General features: G+C 34.3%; 1 protein-coding gene across 3 annotated transcripts in view; it reads left to right on the top strand.

Moving 5' to 3' along the window:
• Positions 1-21,901, top strand: part of Atf6 (activating transcription factor 6) — a 284,449-nt gene that overhangs the window by 119,182 nt on the left and 143,366 nt on the right. For all 3 annotated transcript variants that reach the window (XM_047554909.1, XM_047554905.1, XM_047554920.1), the window contains 2 exons: positions 17,210-17,277; positions 21,217-21,331. In XM_047554909.1, the coding sequence (XP_047410865.1) occupies positions 17,210-17,277; positions 21,217-21,331 (183 nt within the window). The remainder of the gene's footprint in view (positions 1-17,209; positions 17,278-21,216; positions 21,332-21,901) is intronic.

Below are 21,901 nucleotides of genomic sequence, written 5' to 3'. Positions count from 1 at the left end.
TTTCCCCACATCTTCTCCAACACCTATTGTTGCTTGTATTCTTGATAATCGCCATTCTAATTGGGGTGAGATGGAATCTTAGGGTGGTTTTGATTTGCATTTCTCTTATTACTAAAGATGGTGAACATTTTTTCATATGTTTGTTGATTACTTGTAGATCTTCTTCAGTGAAGCGTCTGTTCATTTTCTTAGCCCATTTGTTGATTGGGTTATTTGTATTCTTGGTGTAGAGTTTTTTGAGTTCTTTCTAGATTCTGGAGATTAGTGCTCTATCTGAAGTATGAGTGGCAAAGATATTCTTCCACTCTGTAGGCTCTTTCTTCGCATTGCTGATAGTTTCCTTTGCTAAGAGAAAGCTATTTAGCTTGAATCTATCCCAGTTGTTGATTCTTGCTAGTGTGGCCACTTCGACAATGTTAATTCTGTCTATTCAAGAGCATGGGAAAACTTTTCATCTTCTAAGATCTTCTTCAATTTCTTTCTTTAGTATTCTGTAGTTTTCATTGTAGAGGTCTTTCACCTCTTTTGTTAGAGTGATTCCCAAATATTTAATTTTTTTGAGGCTATTGTGATTGGGAGTCTTTTTCCTAATTTCTCTTTCAGTTGATTCATCACTGATATATAGGAACATATTTGATTTAGGGAGCTAATTTTATATCCTGCTACTTTACTGAATTCATTTATGAGTCCTAGAGGTTTTCTGGTGGATTCTAAATATAGAATCATGTCCACAGTGATAGTTTGAGTTCTTATTTTCCTATTCATATCCCTTTAATTTCTTTCATCTGTCTGATTGCTCTAGTTAGGGTTTCAAGGATGATGTTGAATAGAAGTGGTGAAGTGGTGAAGAGGGCATCCCTGTCTTGTTCCAGTTCTTAGAATGAATGCTTTCAATTTTTCATTGTAATTTCATTCTAATTTCATTTAGAATGATGTTGACCATGGGTTAGCATAGATAACTTTTACGATATTAAGGATGTTCCTCCTGTCCCTATTTTTTCTAGTGTTTTGAACATGAAGAGGTGATGTATTTTGTCAAATGTCTTTTTCTACATCTATTGAAATAGTCATATGACTTTTGACTTTAAGTCTGTTGATCTGCTGTATTGTTTATTGGTTTCTGTATGTTGAGCCAACCTTGCATTCTAGGGACGAACCCCACTTGATCATGATGCACTATTTTTTTAATGTGTTTTTTAAAAATTTTAATTATTTATTTTTTAATTTTTTACAGACAGCATTTTGATTCATTGTACACAATGGGGTACATCATTTTCTTTCTGTGGTTGTACATGATGTAGATTCATACCATTTGTGTAACCATACATGTACATAGGGTAATGATGTCTGTCTCATTCCACCATTTTTCATACTCTTTAATGTGTTTTTGTATGTGATTTGCCAGAATTTTATTTAGAATTTTCCATCTATGTTCATGAGGGATATTGGTCTGAAATTTTCTTTCCTTGATGTGTCTTTGTCTGGTTTTGGTATCAGGGTGATACTAGCCTCATAGAATGAGTTTGGAAGGGTTCCCTCCTTTTCTATTTTATGGAATCATTTGAGGAGTATTGATATTAATTCTTCTTTGAAGGTCTTGTAGAACTCGGCTTAGAATCTGTCTGATCCTGGGCTTTTCTTGGTTGGTAGGCTTTTGATATGGCGCCTTCTATATTCTTTGATAGCATGGCTAAGGGTTTATTAATTTTATTAATATTTTCAAAGAACTAACTTTTTGTTTTATCAATTTTTTCAAGTGTTTCTTTTCTTTGAATTTCATTGATATCAGCTCTGATTTAATTATTTCCTGTCTTCTGCTGATTTTGGTGTTAATTTGTTCTTTTTCTAGGACTTTGAGATGTAATGTTAGGTCACTTATTTGTTGACTTTTTATTCTTTTACTGTATGAGCTCAGTGCAATGAACTTTCTTCTTAGCACTGCCTGCATAATGCCCCAAAGATTTTGATATGTTGTATCGGGGTTCTCATTTACCTCTTAAGTATTTTTTTATTTCCTCCTTGATTTCTTCTTTTATCTATTCATCATTCAATAGCATGGTATTTAGTCTCCAGGTGTTAGAGTAACTTCTATTGTTTGTTATCATTGGTTTCTAGTTTCATTCTGTTATATTCTGATAGAATGCAGGGTAATATTTCTCTTTTTTTGTATTTGCTCAGAGTTATTTTGTGGCATAACATATGGTCTATTTTAGAGAAGGATCCATGTGCTGCTGAGAAGAAAGTTTATGCACTTGATGGATGAAATACTCTATATATGTCTGTTAAGTCTAAATCATTGATTATATTAATTCTGTGGTTTCTTTGTTTAGTTTTTGTTTGGACAGTCTATCCAGTGGTGAGAGAGGTATGTTGAAGTCACCCAGTATTACTGTGTTGTGGTCTGTTTCTTGAAATTGAGAAGGGTTTGTTTGATGTATGTAGATGCTCCATTTTGGGGGGCATAAATACTTATGATTGTTATATCTTGGTGTTTGATTCCTTTACACAGTATTAAATGTCCTTCTTTATCTCTTCTGACAAACTTTGGTTTGAAGTCCTCTTTGTCTGATATGAGGATGGAAACCCCTGCTTGTTTATCTATGTGAGTGATATGTTTTTTTCCCAACCTTTCACCTTCTGTCTGTGGATGTCTTTTTCTAGGAAGTGAGTCTCTTCAGGACAGCATATCGTTGGATCTCTTTTGTAAATCCAATTTGCCAGTCTATGTCTTTTGTTGATGAGTTTAGGTCATTAACATTCAGGGTTAATATTGAGATATGATTTGTATTCCAGCTCATTTTGGTTTGTTTTTGGTTTTTAGATTTACTTAGTTTCTGACCTTTCCTTTAGTGTAGTTCCTCCCTTTGTTGTTGTTATAGTTGTTTTTTTCCATTTCCTCCTCATGGAATATTTTGCTGAGAATGTTCTGTAGTGTAGGCTTGTAAATTCTTTTCACTTTTATTTATCATAGAAGGTTTTTATTTCATCTTCAAATCTGAAGCTTAATTTTGCTAGATAGAAAATTGTCAGTTTGCATCCATTTTCTTTCAGAGTTTGATATATGTTATTCCAGGACCTCTTGGCGTTGAGGGTCTGGGTTGAGAAATCAGCTGAAATCGTTGCCCCGTGTATGTAATTTGATGTTTTTTTTTTTTTTCTCTCGCAGCCTTTAAAATTCTACCTTTATTATGTGTATTAGTCATTCTTATTATAATGTGCCTTGGTGTGGGTCTGCTATAATTTTGTACATTTGGGATCCTGTAAGCCTCTTGTAGTTGATTTTCCATTTCATTCTTTAGATTTGGGAAGTTTCTTGACATTAATGTCATTGAAATTATTGTGTTTTCCTTTAGTTTGTATCTCTATGCCTTTGTCGTATCTGATAAATCTTAAATTTGTTTTTTTTATGTTATCCCGTATTTCTTGTGGAAGTTCTGTTCATGGTTTCTTACCATCTTCTCTTTGTGGTCAACTTTATTTTCAAGAATATATATTTTGTCTTCATTGTCTGAGGTTCTGTCTTCCAGGTGGTTCAGTCTGTTGGTGATACTTTACATTGAATTTTTAATTTGGTTTATTGTTTCCTTCATTTCAAGGATTTCTGCTTGATTCCTTTTTATAATCTCTGCCTTTTTATTGAAGTGGTCTTTCACTTCCTGTATTTTCTCTCCAATACCATCCTTTATTTTGAAGATCAATCTAACTATGTATTTTCTAAACTCCTCTGGCATTTCTTCTGTGTCATCAATGGATTCTGTTGTTGGAACATCTTGATTTGTTTCAGGCACTTTGTTCCCTTGTTTTTTTTCATGTTGTTTGTGTGTCTTCTTATCTAGTGGTGTGGAGCTGAGGCAGTACAGATTCTACCCTGTAGTCTTTTAGTGTCCCTGAAGGCTTCCAGTACCTCACCTTTAAGGGGGAGACCAATATTAACAGCACACAATGCAAACGATATGCCACCTTAAACCAAATGACTCCTATCAAGGTGTTTACAGTTTTGTCACAATAGACAGAAATGAAGTGTTCAGTTATTATCTACAATATAACAGTAAGTTTGCTAAAAGGGTTTACCATTTCAAATGATGGACAATGAGGGAACAGAAGTACAGTAAGATGTGATGTTTATGAGGGAGAGGGAGAGAAGATAGAGGTAAAAATTCATAGTAAGAGTGAGGGAAGAATTAATAGAGGTTGACTTTTACTATGAGAGAAGTGAGAGAAAGAATTCAGGGAGACAGGTATGTGAGAGAAAAAAAAGTGCAGATTTTTTTTTGAAGTAAAAATATAAGAATGTACAACAAAACTGTAATATACTATTCAGAAATCCCAATCATCAATAAATTGATGCATGAAAAATATTTGGTTTCAAAGATGGTAGAGGTCTGAAAGAGAAGGCAAAAGAAGAAAACAAAAAGGAGGAACAGCTCAATGGAAATTTGAATGATTGCTTCTGTTGGCTTCCCTTCTCCACCAATAGTCGGGGTTGTCTGAAGTTTGATGTTAGCTCCAGTTCAGTGGGCAGGTGCTGGACTAGTTGGATGGGTGAGCCAATTACAAGATGCCCTCAAACTCTTTTGCCGTCTTCCCTTCCATTTTAATTGGCCCATTCCATCCCTGCACACTTCAGGACTCACTGAACTAGAGAGAGCTCAGTTTTCTCCAGTTTCTTCAACCTCTGCTCCCCCCAGGGAACTACCCCTATTATCCAGCTTTCCACAGGCTTTCCAGACTAAGACTAGTTCATGTAAACCCAGCTACAATCTGATGGACCTGGACTTCAGCTTCCCTAGGCCCTGTCTTGCTGCAAGATCTCAATGCCCTTTCAACTTGCAGAGATACCACCAGAAATGTGCTCACACAAAGGTGTGACCCTGCAAAGAGGCAGCCAGGTGGCAGCCACTACCATACAGAGCAGAAGGACCTCAGGTGTAACTAGACATGCAGGTACCCCAATATTATCTCCAGACCCTGGCCTGAGTCCCCAGACCCACAATCCGAGATGGCAGCAGCTGTGTCAGAAAACCTACAGGCCCTGGCTGTTGTCCCAAGATGGCAGCAGCTGCATGTAACAAAACCTGTGGGTACCGTGACAATGGATTTCCAAGCAACAGCAGGCGATCTGCTAGTAGTCTGCAGGCTGGCGGCAGACAATCGGCAAGTGGATGTCAGGCTGTGGGCAATGGGCAGGATAGATGGTGGTCAGTGAGTGATCCACACTTAAAAGACAGGTGATGCTGGCCGACAGTGGGTGATTGCAGCAGACAAATAGGGTAAATAGCCGAGGATTGGTGGGCAGCATTGGCTGCCTCACAGAGAAACAATATTTCCTCTGCTTGAGTCCCAAGTTATGAAAAGACAAAGAATGCAGCCTCCCTCTAGTCGCCGTCTTGGATCGCTGGTGGAATTTTTTGAGTCTTCTGAATATAGAATCATGTTTTTGGCAAAAAAGGAATGTTTGGGCTCTTCTTTTCCTATTCTTATCCCTTTAATTTCTTTCTTTTGCCTCTGGCTAGAGTTTCAAGGACTATTTTGAATAGGAGTGGCGAAAGAGGGCATCCCTGTCTTGTTCCAGTTTTAGAGGAAATGCTTTCAGTTTTTCTCCATTTAGAATGATAATGGTCTTTGGTTTAATGTATATAGCTTTTACAATGTTAAGGTATGTTCTTACTATCCCTAGGTTTTCTAGTGTTTTGAACATGAATGGATGCTATATTTTGTCAAATGCTCTTTCTGCATCTATTTAATCATGTGATTAGTGTCCTTACCTCTGTTTATGTGATGAATTACATTTATTGATTTCCGTATGTTGAACCAACCTTGTATCCCTGGGATGAAACTCACTTGTTGAAGGTGTACTAACTTTTTAATATGTTTTTGTATGAGATTTGCCAGTATTTTATTATGAATTTTTGCATCTGTTTATCAGGGATATTGGTCTGAAGTTTTCTTTTCTTGATATGTCTTTGGTTTTATATCAGTGTGATATTAGCCTTGTCAGATGAGTTTGGAAGGGTTCCCTTCTTTTCTATTTCATGGAATAATTTGAGGAGGAATGCTGTTAGTTCTCCTTTGAAGGTCTGGTAGAACTCAATTGAGAATTCATCCAGTCTTGGGCTTTTCTTTGTTGGTAAGCTTTTGATGGCATCTTTAGTTTCATTGCTTGCAATTGATCGGTTTACATTTTCTATATCCTCATGATTCAATCTAGGAAGGTCATATGGCTCTAGAAATTTGTCCTAACTTATATTTTTAAAATATCATTCCAGCTCCTACGTAGAGTAGACCATGATAGGGAGCATGAATGAAAGTAGGGAGGTCAGTTAAGATGCTATTTCAGTAGTCTAGGTAAAGATCTTTGGATCCTGTACTCGTGGGTTATGTGAGGAGGTAGAGGAAAGCACTTGGATGTCAAATATATTTTGAAAGTTGAGCTGTTAGAAATTGTTGCTGTAAAAGAAAAAGGAATTAATGGAAATTCCTACATTTTAAATACTAGAGGAATAGAGATGCCATTACTGAGACCAAGATTGGGGAAGAAGGAACTGGAAACAGGAGTCAAGAATTTTAGATATGTTAAATTTGATGTGGCTTTTAGATATTCAGGTAGAAAAGTCTGATACACAATTAGATATCCAGGTCTGGACTGTAAGTGAGAGGTTGAGACTAGAAGTTTAATTTGGATGATATTAACAAGTAAGAGGGAATAAAAGAATAAGGCATTGAGCTCCAGGCTAACTCTAACATTAGAGGCTGAAAAAGAAAGAAGAACCAGTGATTAAGAAGTAAGATAGGAGAAAATGCAGGATAGTGCCCCAAACCCCAAGCAAAAGAGTGTTTTAAGAAGAGGTATATGATTAATCATTATGGAGATCAAGAAATATTAAGATGATGACTAAGAAATTACCATTAAAATTAACCATTAGAACTTGGTGACTTTGACAAATTGTTTCACTGTAGTTGTGATGACAAAGACCTCACTGATGTAAATTGAGGGAAGTGATATAAGATGAGAACGTGGAGAAGAATATTTCAGGATTATCTCCATAAATGTGAATAGAGAAATGGAGTAGCTCCAGGAATCAAGAAAGAGGTTTTATTTTTGCACAGACTGTATAACACCAGGTTTACATATTTATAGGCTAATGGAAACATCTTAACTATTTGATTTTTATGGAGACTTAACTGTAAGCAGTAGGTGATTTGTTCAAAAGCATATTAAAGTTATATCAAGAAATATATATTTTTTACCATTAAATTATAGAACTGTTTTCATCAATAGTGTAGGTGAACTCAATTGATGTAGGTGAACTCATGCTCTGCCTTTCTGAGGCTCTATGATTGATTATCCAGTATGTGCATCTCTGGCCCTCTCCAATACCTTTTGTTCTACTGTGGCAGCTGTATTGGTTGTTAGTACTTTTAGAGGCTCCAGGGCAGTCAGTATCAATGTCATGGTTTCCTCACAGCCCCCAACCTGCTTACTGGCATTAGACTGCAGAGTTTGGTACTGCAGAACTCTTGTTTGCCAACTCTTACACATCAGCCACTATCATGGCTAGAGGAAAAATGGACTTTATTTTGCTTTCTGTATCTGTTTTTTTTTTTTTTTTTTTTTTTTTATATTTATTTATTTTTTTTACGTTTACATAGGGTAATGATGTTTATTATATTTTTCCCCTCCCCCCCACCCCTCCCACCCCTCCCACCCCTCCCACCCCTCTTTTCCCTCTACACAGTCCTTCATTCCTTCATTCTTACTGCTCTCCTTAGCCTAACTCTAAACCTAACCCTAAACCTAATGCTAGCCCCTCCCACCCCCCATTATATGTCCTCATCCGCTTATCAGCGAGATCATTTGTCCTTTAGTTTTTTGAGATTGGCTTATCTCACTTAGCATGATATTCTCCAATTTCGACCATTTGCCTACAAATGCCATAATTTTATCATTCTTCATTGCGGAGTAATATTCCATTGTATAAATATGCCACAGTTTCTTTATCCATTCATCAACTGAAGGGCATCTAGGTTGGTTCCACAATCTGGCTATGGTGAATTGAGCAGCAATGAACATTGATGTGGCTGTATCTCTGTAGTATGCTGATTTTAAGTCCTTTGGGTATAGGCCAAGGAGTGGGATAGCTGGGTCAAATGGTGTTTCCATTCCAAGCTTTCTGAGGAATCTCCACACTGCTTTCCAGAGTGGTTGCACTAATTTGCAACCCCACCAGCAATGTATGAGTGTTCCTTTTTCACCACATCCTCGCCAACACCTATTGTTGCTTGTATTCTTGATAATCGCCATTCTAATTGGGGTGAGATGAAATCTTAGGGTGGTTTTGATTTGCATTTCCCTTATTACTAGGGATGTTGAACATTTTTTCATATATCTGGTGATTACTTGTACATCTTCTTCTGTGAAGTGTCTGTTCATTTCCTTAGCCCATTTGTTGATTGGATTATTTGTATTCTTCGTGTAGAGTTTTTTGAGTTCTTTATAGATTCTGGAAATTAGCGCTCTATCTGAGGTATGGTTGGCAAAGATATTCTCCCACTCTGTAGGCTCTCTCTTCACATTTCTGATAGTTTCCTTTGCTGAGAGAAAGCTTTTTAGTTTGAATCTATCCCAGTTGTTTATTCTTGCTTTTATTTCTTGTGCTATGGGAGTCCTGTTAAGGAAATCTGATCCTGAGCCAAGAAGTTGAAGATTTGGACCTACTTTTTCTTCTATAAGATGCAGGGTCTCTGGTCTGATTCCGAGGTCCTTGATCCATTTTGAGTTGAGTTTTGTGTAGGGTGAGAGATAGGGGTTTAGTTTCATTCTATTGCATATAGTTTTCCAGTTTTCCCAGCACCATTTGTTGAAGAGGCTATCTTTTCTCCATTGCATATTGTTGGAACCTTTGTCTAGTATGAGAAAATTGTATTTATTTGGGTTTGTGTCCATGTCCTCTGTTCTGTACCATTGATCTACCTGTCTATTTTGGTACCAATACCATGCCGTTTTTGTTACTATTGCTTTGTAGTAGAGTTGAAGATCTGGTATTGCAATACCCCCTGCTTCGCTCTTGCTACTGAGGATTGCTTTAGCTATTCTAGGTTTTTTATTTTTCCAGATGAATTTCATAATTGCTTGCTCTATTTCTGCGAGGTACATCATTGGGATTTTAATTGGAATTGCATTGAATCTGTATAGAACTTTAGGTAGTATAGCCATTTTGACGATATTAATTCTGCCTATCCAGGAACATGGGAGATCTTTCCATCTTCTAAGGTTTTCTTGAATTTCTTTCTTTAGTGTTCTGTAGTTCTCATTGTAGAGGTCTTTCACCTCTTTTGTGAGATTGATTCCCAAGTATTTTATTTTTTTCGATGCTATTGTGAATGGAGTAGTTTTCCTAATTTCTCTTTCTGAAGATTCATCACTTATGTATAAAAATGCATTGGATTTATGAGCATTGATCTTGTAACCTGCTACTTTACTGAATTCACTTATGAGTTCTAAAAGTTTTCTGGTGGAATTTCCAGGTTCCTCTAAATATATAATCATGTCATCAGCGAACAGGGATAGTTTGAGTTCTTCTTTTCCTATTCGTATCCCTTTAATTTCTTTGGTTTGTCTGATTGCTCTGGCTAGAGTCTCAAGGACGATGTTGAATAGAAGCGGTGAAAGAGGGCATCCCTGCCTTGTTCCAGTTTTTAGGGGGAACGCTTTCAGTTTTTCACCATTTAGAATGATATTAGCCATGGGCTTAGCGTAGATGGCCTTTATAATGTTTAGGAATGTTCCCATTACCCCAATTTTTTCTAGTGTTTTGAGCATGAAGGGATGCTGTATTTTATCAAATGCTTTCTGTATCTGGAACAAGTACATCTTATTGTCAGATTCTAAATTATATCCAGAACTCTGGTGACAAGAGAGTTTAGGTAATATGGATTTTAGACTTCTATCTTTTGTAACACATGGGAAGAGCACAGGAGGCAAGAATAGGTTAATTGCAGATAGATAATCCCATGCAACTGCTTTAATGTTTTGTATGAAAACTTAGATTCAAATTCTTGATTTTAATGTTTATTATTCTTTTCTTTTTTTTTTTTTTGTCTTATCTTTAGATACAATTTGTCATGTTATCCTGTTCATTGGATAGATAAAGTTTTTACTGTGGAAGGAGGTTATTCTTTAATCTTAAAGGAATTCCAACACAAGAAAAATAATTTTAGTTTTATAGTCTTTGTTCATTTAGAAAAGATTTGTAACTTAAAGTCTAATCTCTTTCTCTGCTATTTTGGCTGCATATCTTACTGTAGGGCACTTAGATAATGGTCAGAATTGTAGGAATCTTAGGTATTACCAAAAAAGGAATGGCAAGGATGAATCTATATTTATCCAAGCAAAAGAAGTTCTCCATTAGAGGAAGAGAAAGATCATTCTGCTTATGCTATTGTTGATTCTAAAGCATTAAAATTTCCTTTGATTCTCTTCCATAGCGTAGAGAGCCTGAAATTGCTCTGCTTTGTCATTTTCTTTTGTTTCAACTTTCTTTTTCCTCCAGGTCACCTCTTTCAAATACTAAAAGGATTCAAAAGTCTTATAAAATATTCTGTAAATCTGGCAAATTGACATTTCTTTGAAATTTCTTTTGCTTCTATTATGTCTTTGATTTGCCATGGCCTCTCTCATAATCTTACCCTCTTCCTAGAATATGAATTGTTAGAAAAGGTTTAGGGACAAATTAATGAAAATATCTTTCAAAATGAAGGAAAAATAAAGATATTTTCAGACAGACAAAAATCTGAGAAAATTGGTATCCAGAAGACCTGAAGTACCAGACATTCCCAAAGTTTTTAAAAAATTTTTTGTTTTTTGTAATACATCTACTTGTTTACAAAATATACAAGGACTAGAAAACTCAAAAACAGCAAATAATGCAATTGGAAATTAACAAAACACATAAACAGGTATTTCATTGAAGAGGATAATCAAATGGCAAATAAACATATGAAAAGATACCCATGGAGCTGAAGAAATAGCTCGTGATGGAGAGCGCTCGCCTAGCATTTGCAAGGACCCTGGTTTGAATCCCTGGCCCCTCAGAGGGGAGGAAAAAAAAAGATACCCAGCATTATTTGTTGTTAGAGAATTTCACATTAAAACCATAATGGGATACCTAAGAGATTGCCTGGGGTCATATACACACACACACACACACACACACACACACACACACATATATATACATATGTATATATTATTTTTAATTTACAAAATAAAATGTTAACAAACAATAAAATAAATCTGTTGCTGTGTCCCATATGATAAATGAGAGAATGAACAGTTGCAACAAAAGCATTTCAACAATCTCCTTGTCTGACAGCAGGAGTATTCAACCCATTTTCCTAAATATTAGATCATCAAACCTATCATTTACCCAATTTTCCACTGACCTTCATTTCAGGTGTTCTTTTTTTTTTTCCCAAAAATATCAATAATTAATTTAAACATAAATGATCTGGATATTGTAATTAAAAGGTATAAATGTTCAACATGTATATAAAGCAAACAATAACTTTATGTTCTATACAAGTCACACTTTAAATATCAATACACGAATAGGTTAAAAGCAAAAGTAGGGGAAAATAAGCATGAGAAGTCTGAAGCAGAGCTATTAATATAAAATAAATTTTAAGAAAAAGTATTTTCAGAGAAAAAGGGGAACATTTCATAACTCTAATAGGGTAAATTCTTCAAGAAAGTATAACAATCCTATATGTGTATGTACCTAATATCAAAACTTCAAATACATGAAGTGAAAATTAATAAAACTAGAAAGGTATATCCACAATCATATTTGGAGATTTTGAGCCCCCTCACTTTGATGGAAGGACTAATGATATAGAAGGCTTAAAAACAAACATTATCAGTCACCTTGACCTATCTGTTATTTACAGAGAATTACACACAAAATGACAAGGAAGAAATTAATAAGGATAGGCTATATTCTGCCATAAAATAAGCTTTGTTTATAACACACTTGGCATAGTTCCTGGTGTAATAAACAAAAATTTTTAAAAAACAATAAGCTTTGAGAAATTTTAAATATTTAAAATCATGCACATTGTGTTTCTTGCATGATTTATTACATTTGAAATCAATCACCTTAAGATATATAGAACTACACCCACACATCTCAACTATTTCAAAATTAAATGGCACACTTATACATATCTTACAAAGAAGAAAGCACAAGAAAAGTAAATAAAAAGTACTTTGAACTAAGTGATAATAAAAGCTTAAAATACCAAATTCTCTGGGATGAAATAGTACTCAGATGCACACTTATAACAAAGTATTTGTATCAGGAAGAAACTAGATTAACAATCAAATTATTTTCAAGTTAGGTAATAGGAAGGAAAAAATAAAGAGTAGGAGCAGAAATATGCGAAATGGAAATGAAATAATACAGCTAAAAGTTGATAAAAATCTAACAAGTATAATAAAGAAGAAAGCAAGAAAAATATTAGTGGAAAGGGAGCTATCAAAACAACCCTACAGATGCTAAAAATGTATTAAAGTAATATTATACTTGTATAATTACAAATATATAGCTTACATAACTTGGTCTATTTTAGAGGCTAGAAACCCCTGCTTGTTTACTAGATCCATGTGAATGATGTGTTTTTTCCCATCCTTTCACCTTCAGTCTGTGGATGTCTGTGCCTATGAGGTGAGTCTCTTGGAGACAGCATATTGTTGGGTCTTGTTTTTAAATCCAATTTGCCAGTCTATGTCTTTTGATTGATGGGTTTAGGCCACTAATGTTCAAGGTTATTATTGAGATATGGTTTGTGTTCCTGCTCATTTTAGTTTATTTCTATTTTTTTAATTTGAATTAGTTTCTCCTTTGATCGTTCCATTAATGTAGTTTCTTCCTTTGCTGGTTTTCACTTCTTTTTTTTCATTTCATCTTCATGGAATATTTTGTTGAGGATATTCTGAATTGCAGGCTTTCGGGTTGTGAATTCTTTTAATTTTTTGTTTATTATGGAAGGTTTTTATTTCATCTTCAAATCTGAAGTTTAAGTTTTCTGGATATAGGATTCTTGGTTGGCATTTGTTTTCTTTCAGTGCTTGATATATGTTATTTCAGGATCTCCTAGCCTTGAGGGTCTGGGTTAAGAAATTAGCCGAGATTCGAATTGGTTTCCTCCTATATGTAATCTGATATTTTTCTCTCACAGCCTTTAAAATTTTATCCTTATTCTGTATGCTAGGCATTTTCATTATACTGTGCCTTGATATGGGTCTGTTGTAATTTTGCACATTTGGGATACTGTAAGCCTCTTGTATTTGATTTTCCATTTCACTCTTAGCTATGGGAAATTTTTTGATACTATTTCATTGAAAAGATTATGCATTCCTTTGGTTTGTATAACTGCATCTTTATCTATCCCAATATGTCTTAAATTTGGTCTTTTCATGTTATTCCATAATTCTTGGAAGTTCCATTCATGGTTTTTTAACATCTTCTTTCTGTGGTCAACTCTGTTTTCAAGATTATATATTTTGTCTTCTTTGCCTTCTTTGTCTTTCAAGTGATCTAGTCTGTTGGTGATGCTTGCTATTGAATTTTTAATTTGATTTTTGTTTCCTTCATTTCAAGGACTTCTTTTTTTTTTCTCATATTCTCTGTCTTTATTGAAGTGATCTTTTGCTATTTGTATTTGCTTTCTTACATCATCCTTTACTTTGCAGATCAGTTTAACTATGTACATTCTAAATTCCTTCTCTGACATTTCTTCCAATGTGGTATCAAACAGTATGGATCTGAAGCAGCAGAGTTTCTACCCTGTGGACTTATGGTGTCCCTGAAGTTTAGAGGGAGACAAGTAATAACAACAACCAATGCAAACAATTTACAGCATTAAACCAAAGAGTTTTTACTATGATGTCTACAGTGTTAATTATCACAATAAACAGAATGATATGATCAGTTATGCCTATAATAAGAACAGCAAGTTTGCAAAAGGGTTTACATTTTGAAATGGTAGACAGGGAGAGAACAGAAGTGATGTAGAGGTGAGAAGACAGAAGTAGAAGATTCAAGGAAGAGTGCAAGAGAGAAAAATAGAGATTGGTTGTTAGCAGAAGAAAAGAGAGGATCAAGGGAAACAGGTAGTAGAAAAAATATACATAAAGCAAAAATTTTTTAAAAATTAAAAATAAAAATTAAAGAAAAAATGAAAATATACTAATCAAACATCCTAGTTCACAAAAAACTAATCCATGTAAAATAATTGGCTTCAAAAATACTAGAGATGAGAAGAAAGAAAAAAATAGGACACTGTATAAATGTCCATGTACCATTATGGTCATGATTAAATAGTGAAAAAGAATTTTTAAAAAATCTTGATGAAAAGTTAAAGAACTCTTTCCGTTGGAGTTCAAAATATTCTCAGCTTCTCTTCTCAGCAGTTTCAGGTGGGGTCATTTGGAGCCTAATGCTCCACCCTCTGGATTGCTGGAGTGAGAGAAGTGATCCCATAGGTGGAATTCCTCGTGGCAGGGTTTTGGCTTAGGCGAGCTTCAGCCTTTTCACTGAATGCCAGTTCATCTGAAGATTTTAAATCAGTGGACCTCCCGGGCCCAGTACCTGCTGGTCCATGCTGGAGGACTTTACCCCAGTGCTTTCCTGGGTCCCACTCACGTGGTTGGGGAGCCAGTTCTTAGTCTCCTATTTCACCTGCAGACCCCATGTTTTCTGGTCTCTGATTCAGTCTCCAAACAAGTTCTCCCACCCCACTCCCCACCCTTCCCAGTTCCCCGCCAGGTGTGTCTCTCCCAGTGGGTCCTGCAGGCAATTGGATTAGAGGAGAAGGGGTACAGCTGGGTGGGTTTCTTTGACCACTTGTCTCTTGTGTAAACTTCTCTCTACATTTGATTTTCTTCTGGTCACTTAAGTATACTCTATGTTGTATAGTATGTATTTACTAGGCCTGTATTTCAGGCCAAATTCAGATTTGCCAAGAATCAGCTTCCTCAGTTGCTGGCCCCTGTGCCACAGTTGCAAAATGATTCCTTCCTTTGTTCTCACGCTGCCTGGATTGATGGCGGCTTATTTCCCCACACTCAGATATCATGCAGTGTATCCTTCAGGTTTTTTGGGCATTGTCCTTGGTCTCGGAACGCTTCATACCCAGACATAGCTTGGCCTACCAGAAATGTGGGTTCCTTTAATTCCTTTATCCCTCTACTATGCTCATAGAAGGACCCCTCTGACTGGAGCTTCCTTCCAGCCAGGCTGTGGCAGTGGCTGTGCCACTGGGGATATTTTTCTTATTTTATTATATCCAACCTTCTGTGTCCCCACTCTGCTTTGTATGTCCAGTTTCAGTTTCCAATAAAGTACCCCCATCCCCTTTTTTTTTCACCCACCATGTGGAGAAGCTGCCTATTTGCTTTCTAGGTTTCATGCGACAGAGTAGCCAGGAACATGACCTCCTCTATTCTTCCATCTTGGATCTCTCCCTAAAGTTTTTTAGACTAAGAAAAATGATACCACATTAGCAGGAAAGAAGGACACAAGAATGGGTAATATCTGAGTAAAAAGCAGGCTTAAAAAAAAAACTCTGTGCTTTGTGTGCATATTTAAAATTTTTTCAAAGATTATTATCTTTTTAAAGCAAAAATAAAAATGATTGTGAGGTTAATATCTTTCATAAAAGAAAACAGAGGGAGGAATGGATAAGTAGAATTATACTACTAAGCAAACTATGTTATAAGCATTTATGAATATGTCAAAATTAATCCCACTAGTATATATAAAATGCACTAATAAAAGGATCTTTTCAAAAAGAATTCTACTGCTAAATTTTTATGTTGTTCAAATACTATTTCAAGGTACATTGTGATTAACTTAAAGTAGATAGTACTAAACCCTATGTATATACCATTTTTTCCCTATACATACTTAGCTCTAATAAAGGTTAATTTATAAATTAGGCTCAATAAGAGACAAACAACAATAATTAACAATAAAATAGAACAATTGTAACAATATTCCATAACGAAATTGCCAGCATCAGTACTCTTGTGCTTGGGGGCCATTATTAAGTAAAATAAGAGTTACCTGAACACAAGACATGCAATACCATGACACGTTGATGTGGTAACTGAGATGAGTACTAAGTGACTAACAAGTAAATAGTGACTACAGCATGAATATGCTGGATAAAGGGGTGATTTATGTCCTGGGTTAGGATGGAGCAGGAAGGCTTGAGATTTTATAATACCATTCAGAACAGCACACAATTTAAAATATGTGGATTATTTATTTCTGGAATTTTCCCTTTAATATTTTTGACCACAGTTGACCATGATTAACTAGAACCATAGTAAAACCATGGACAACAGTACACAACTATACAGCTAAAAAGCCAGTACAAGAAATATAAATGTAATTGAACTAGTTTAATGAAAAGAAAATAGGAAAAGAGAAACAAAGAACAAATAGGATAAATAGAAAATGCTATAATAAACAAATGCCAGGGAATGTATAAACAATTATTTAAACCACAATTGGGTAGCAGTAGGGTCACTTTATAATATAATAATAGTAACATGTCTTTGAATTCTGATACCTCTACCAAACTCTTCTGAAGATCAGCTTACACAACTACCAGGAAATGTAACAAGGTCACAGATGCCATGTTCAAGAGAGGTTTCTAGTGTAGCATATGTGGGGTACTGATGGTTCCAGAGCAAACTATTACTTTGCCAGTTGGGTCATCAGTGAGATCTCTTTAATTACAAATAGTCTGTAAGTATATTGGCATGCAGATATTTGTGTTTAAGTAAACAATGGGGATCTAGTTTCATTTTGAATTTTTTCATATTGCTTAGGAACTTGTCATTGATTAACACTTACTTTAGACAAACTGTTGTGATATGTTCAATAATAGTTGTATAGCTTGTTCATAAAACTTGTAGTGCTTGGTTTAAACTCTATGAGGGTAAGTGCTTTAAGTGTCTTAATTTCCAAAAGTCACATCTCTGTGAGACTGGGAGCTCAAGGGTTCTAATTTCTATACTGGTATTTAATTACATGAGCTTAATATGAATTCTTTAATAAATGTAAATGTAGAATAAGTCAGTATAGGAATAACATCATATAATTTCACTATGTGGCATTAAACCTTTTCTTTTATCTTCCAGGGTACTCTGGAACAGGGCTCAAATTCTCAGTTGATGGCTGTCCAATACACAGAAACCACTAGTATCAGGTAAGAAAGTGTCAGGAAGGTCTTTACCAGAGAATTTAAAATAGCTTATATTTTAGTAAAGTTGAAATTCACATTTCCTTTTTACCTTAGTTTGTCTTCATCTGTGACTTTCATATTAGTTCATGTAAAATATACTACTTCTAAAAAACATACTACTTCTGAGTAAACTCAGATAATTTCTAAATATACCTCTCCCCAATTACTTAAATACAAATTTAGTCAAAATACTCTTCATTTGTAATTTTACTGAAAATCTTAAAAACACATAGCTCTCCTGTCCTTGATTTGCATGTATTTCATAAATTTAAGAGAGGGCAATATTATTTTTGACTATTTCGTGCATATGTCTTGCTGGATGCTTTACATTTGTTTTATCTTTAAATCTATATAATAATTTGAAGTATATTTTATATGTGGAAAAACTGGGCAAGTCATTAATTTTTTTTTGTAATTTTCAGAGTCATAAAATCAAATGACAGAACCAGAATTCAGACCCTAGCATTTGACATAAAATTCATTTTTCATTACACAATAGTACTTAAGATATTGAAACATTTTAAAGAAAGTGCTATACCTAGAAGTTGCTTCACCAAGACATGTCTAACTAAAAGGCAAGATAACATGAGAAGTAATATAGTGTCATGATTAAGAGGCTAGCTCTAGAGTTGGGAAGGGTTCAAATTATAATTCTAGCATTTACTTGCTCTGTGGTTCAAGTAGGCTAAATGTAAATTTGGTCATCTACAAAATTCTGGCTGCACACAGTTAATAACATAGTTAAATTAGATAATATATTTAGAGTACTTTCAGTGATACTTGGCACATATTAAATGCTGTCGCAAATGTTAAATGATGATGTAATGATTTTGACAGTAGTATTACTGAAGTTAAAATGCAATCTCATGTTCTATATGTAGCTCTGCCACAGATTTATATTTCATTATTTAATGTGAATATTCACTGAGGACTTTCTGTGTGCCAATGTTTCAACCATTGAGGGGGAAAATATATATATGTAGTAAAAATGCAAATTGAAAACTGTTTTATTCATTATCATATTGAAGACTCCTATTAAATGGTAGTGAGCAGCATATTAGTAACCATTAATGTTTAAAATCCTGAGATTATATTATCCAATTATATGGGTAATTCAAATGTATTTATGTAGTAACTAATCTGTTAATCAGAATTAATTCATTTACCATATATATTTATTTTTAAAAAAAATTTTTGGTGCATTATACTTAAATACATAATAGTAGGATTAATTATGCCATTTTGTACAAGCACATAATATAGTTTGATGAATCTTCCTATACATTTATTTTCTGGAGCATGATTATGATGGCATAGTATTTTTTCATTATTTTATGTCTGAATAAAACTTCCTAATAACTTGCAGCCTTCTTAGGCTTAGGAACACTAGACAGCACCTCAGCAATATGCTTGGGGTCCTTTTAAACAGGAAAATTATCCATATGAGGTATAAAAATATCAAAAACATCACACTAAATGAACTATGGAAAGGACCTTGTTCATACAAGAAGGTAAAATGTTTTTAATGAGTTACAGTTCATCCTCATTTATGTATCATCTTACTTACAGATTCTATATTTGCTTATCTGCTTAATTGCTAAAATTTATTTGTAGCTGGGCATGGTGGCAAATGCCTGTAATCCCAACAACTCAGGAGGCTGAGACAAGAGAATCTTGAGTTCAAAGCCAGCCTTAGCAACTTAGTGGGGTCCTAAGCCACTCAGCAAGACCCTGTCCCTAAATAAAATATAAAAATGTGGCACACTGATTAAGCACCCCTGGGTTCAATCTCTGGTACCAAAAAATAAAAAAATAAAAATAAAATGAAAGATATTTGTAACCCCCAAATAGTACTCACAGCATTTTGACTTTTGTGACATTTGTGGTCATTTTGAAACCTGTAGATATTCCAATGTTAGGTTGAACCAGGCAACCTTTTACCTTCTTGTATGAACAAGGTCCTTTCCATAGTTCATTTAGTGTGATGTTTTTGATATTTTTATACCTCATATTGATAATTTTCCTGTTTAAAAGGACCCCGAGCATATTGCTGAGGTGCTGTCTAGTGTTCCTAAGCCTAAGAAGGCTGCAAGTTATTAGAAAGTTTTATTCAGACATGAGCTATCAATATTCAGTGTTAGTGAATAAATAATATGTATTAAAGAAAGTGTCCTTAAAGAAAAATATGCACAAAATGAGGTTATATATTGAATGACAAAAAATATAGTCACTTTCAGTGATTTGCAGGAACCCAATCCTATATTTGTCCGAGGATTCACTAATTTAGTGTTGGTGACTTTTTTAGAACTTATCTACCAGAAATAACAAGAATCAGCTGTATATCCAAAATACTATAATCAAGCATGGTCTAATCAGTAAATGCAGTTATTTCAAAGAAAGATCTTATAGCTCATTTATAGTTTCCATTTTGGTCAATCTTGTTCTCTCAATAATGTTTGATTGATGCGTATAAGTTTTCTCTTTGGAGAAGAATTTAAAGGAAGCATTATAGCATCCTTTCATTCTTCAACATTGAAGACTGAAAATATTATTAAGAACTATATTAGTATCATTTGAGTATCTTTTCATGTATGATATAGTATTAAATTTTAGTCATTAATTTTATCAAGGTACCTACATGGTGCTTTTCATATCAGTAGCTAGCACTTGTTGAATGACTCCTATGGAATAGGACTCATGCTTGGTAATTTACATAGATGACATCTTTGACCCCAATAAAGATCCTACAAGGCTTCTGTGGTTATATTCATTTTATTCATGAGGAAACTGGGGTTACTCAGAGAGATTGATATTCTCAAGAATAGCCACTTAAGGAGTGAACCAGAATTCAAAACCAGGTGTATTTGTTTCTAAACCTAGATTCTTTTCATCTTTGATGCAGCCTTATAGGCAAGATCACCTTCACATATTTGACAGAATGGTGAAAAATAACATCTCTTCAAACTTACTTTGTATTATAAAAATTTTTAAATCATTTAAACTTATGCAGAAATCTTTGTTTTTGGTAATTTTTAAAATTTTTACATATTTTGCAGTATATTTGACCATATGTTATATTTTAGAACCTTGATTCAGAAATGAGAATTTTAATTTTAGTGAACTGGACCTTATAAATATCCTAATTTGGGGCTTTTTAAGATGTTGTTTTATAAGTTACTTGCCAAACATCTTCACTTACATGTTTATTGTAGCTCTTTTCACGATAGTGAAGAAAGGGAAACAAGCTAAATGTATATCATGAATAGATGAAGAAAATGTGGTCTATATACATAATGGGATATTATTCAGCCATAAAAAGGAAATCCTGTTGTGACAACATGACTGGAACGGGGGAACATAAACCAGGCACAGAAAGAACAAATACTGCATTGATCTTGTTCATATGTGAAATAAAAAAAAAAAAAAACAAAAAAAAACATTGATGTCTTAGAAGTTGGAAGTAGAATGATAGTTACCAGATTCTGGGGAGAATAGGAGGGAGGGATAGATGGGTTTAGTGGGTACTAAAGTTACATTTAGTTGTTCTAGTGTGTAGAAGAATGACTATAGCTAATAATTGTGTACTGTATATTTCAAAAAGGTTAGAATAGAGTATTTTGAATGCCTTCACCATAATGAAATGATTTGAGTTAATCAGTATGTTTACTCTAGTTTGAACATTACACAATGTACACATGTATCAAAACATCACATGGTATCCCACAAATATGCGCAGTTTTTGTTATTATCAGTTAAAAATAATTTTTAAGAAGTAAAAAATAAAAATGATTACTATAATGCTAGCAATATTTTTGTTGAAAAGACTCATAATTCATACATAGTATTTTGGAGGATTTGAAATTTTTCATTTATTAACAACATTCTTCTTTTTACTTACTTTAGTAGGAACTCAGGGAATGAGCTGCAAGTGTATTATGCTTCACCCAGAAGTTATCAAGACTTCTTTGAAGCCATCCACAGAAGGGGAGACACATTTTATGTTGTGTCATTTCGAAGGGTAAGTTCATTTTGAAAGAATATACAAATATTTGTAAGTACCTACTGTGTACAAGACATGGGGCTGAGTATTGTGGGAGACAGAAAGATGTGAGGGATAGGAAGCAATATAGAATAAATGTGTGAGTAAAACAGTCTCAGTGCTATATATATATGCTTTGAACTGTTTAGTATCATGAAGGCACACATGGAATTAGACTATGAGTGTATATTCAGAAAATATAAGCTATGTTTCTATTTTTATTCTCAATTATCCCCGTAACCAGACTATTTATTTATAACTAAAGGAAAAGTAAAAACATAAAAATTTGCTATTTAGGCTTTTTAAGCCAATTTCCATTTGGTTACTGAGGAATTTAAGATGAATGTAGGTTAAGATGAATTAAATATAAGTCATAGGCTGATTAACATATTGTGGAATATTTAGATCTGTGTTCTAGAGATTCTCCGTTTCTTTTGTTGAAGAATACATTAGATAATCAGTCAGGTTATGCAAACGTAAATGTTTATACTAGCATGACTGAATTTTACAGATGTTAGACTAAATGGAAACAAATGCGTAGCTTTTTAC

The sequence above is a fragment of the Sciurus carolinensis genome, chromosome 1, assembly GCF_902686445.1.
Source record: "Sciurus carolinensis chromosome 1, mSciCar1.2, whole genome shotgun sequence".
NCBI classification, from domain to species: Eukaryota; Metazoa; Chordata; class Mammalia; order Rodentia; family Sciuridae; genus Sciurus; species Sciurus carolinensis.
The sequence above is the reverse complement of the archived record's forward strand: the minus strand, read 5'-3'. Positions and strand labels throughout refer to the sequence as shown.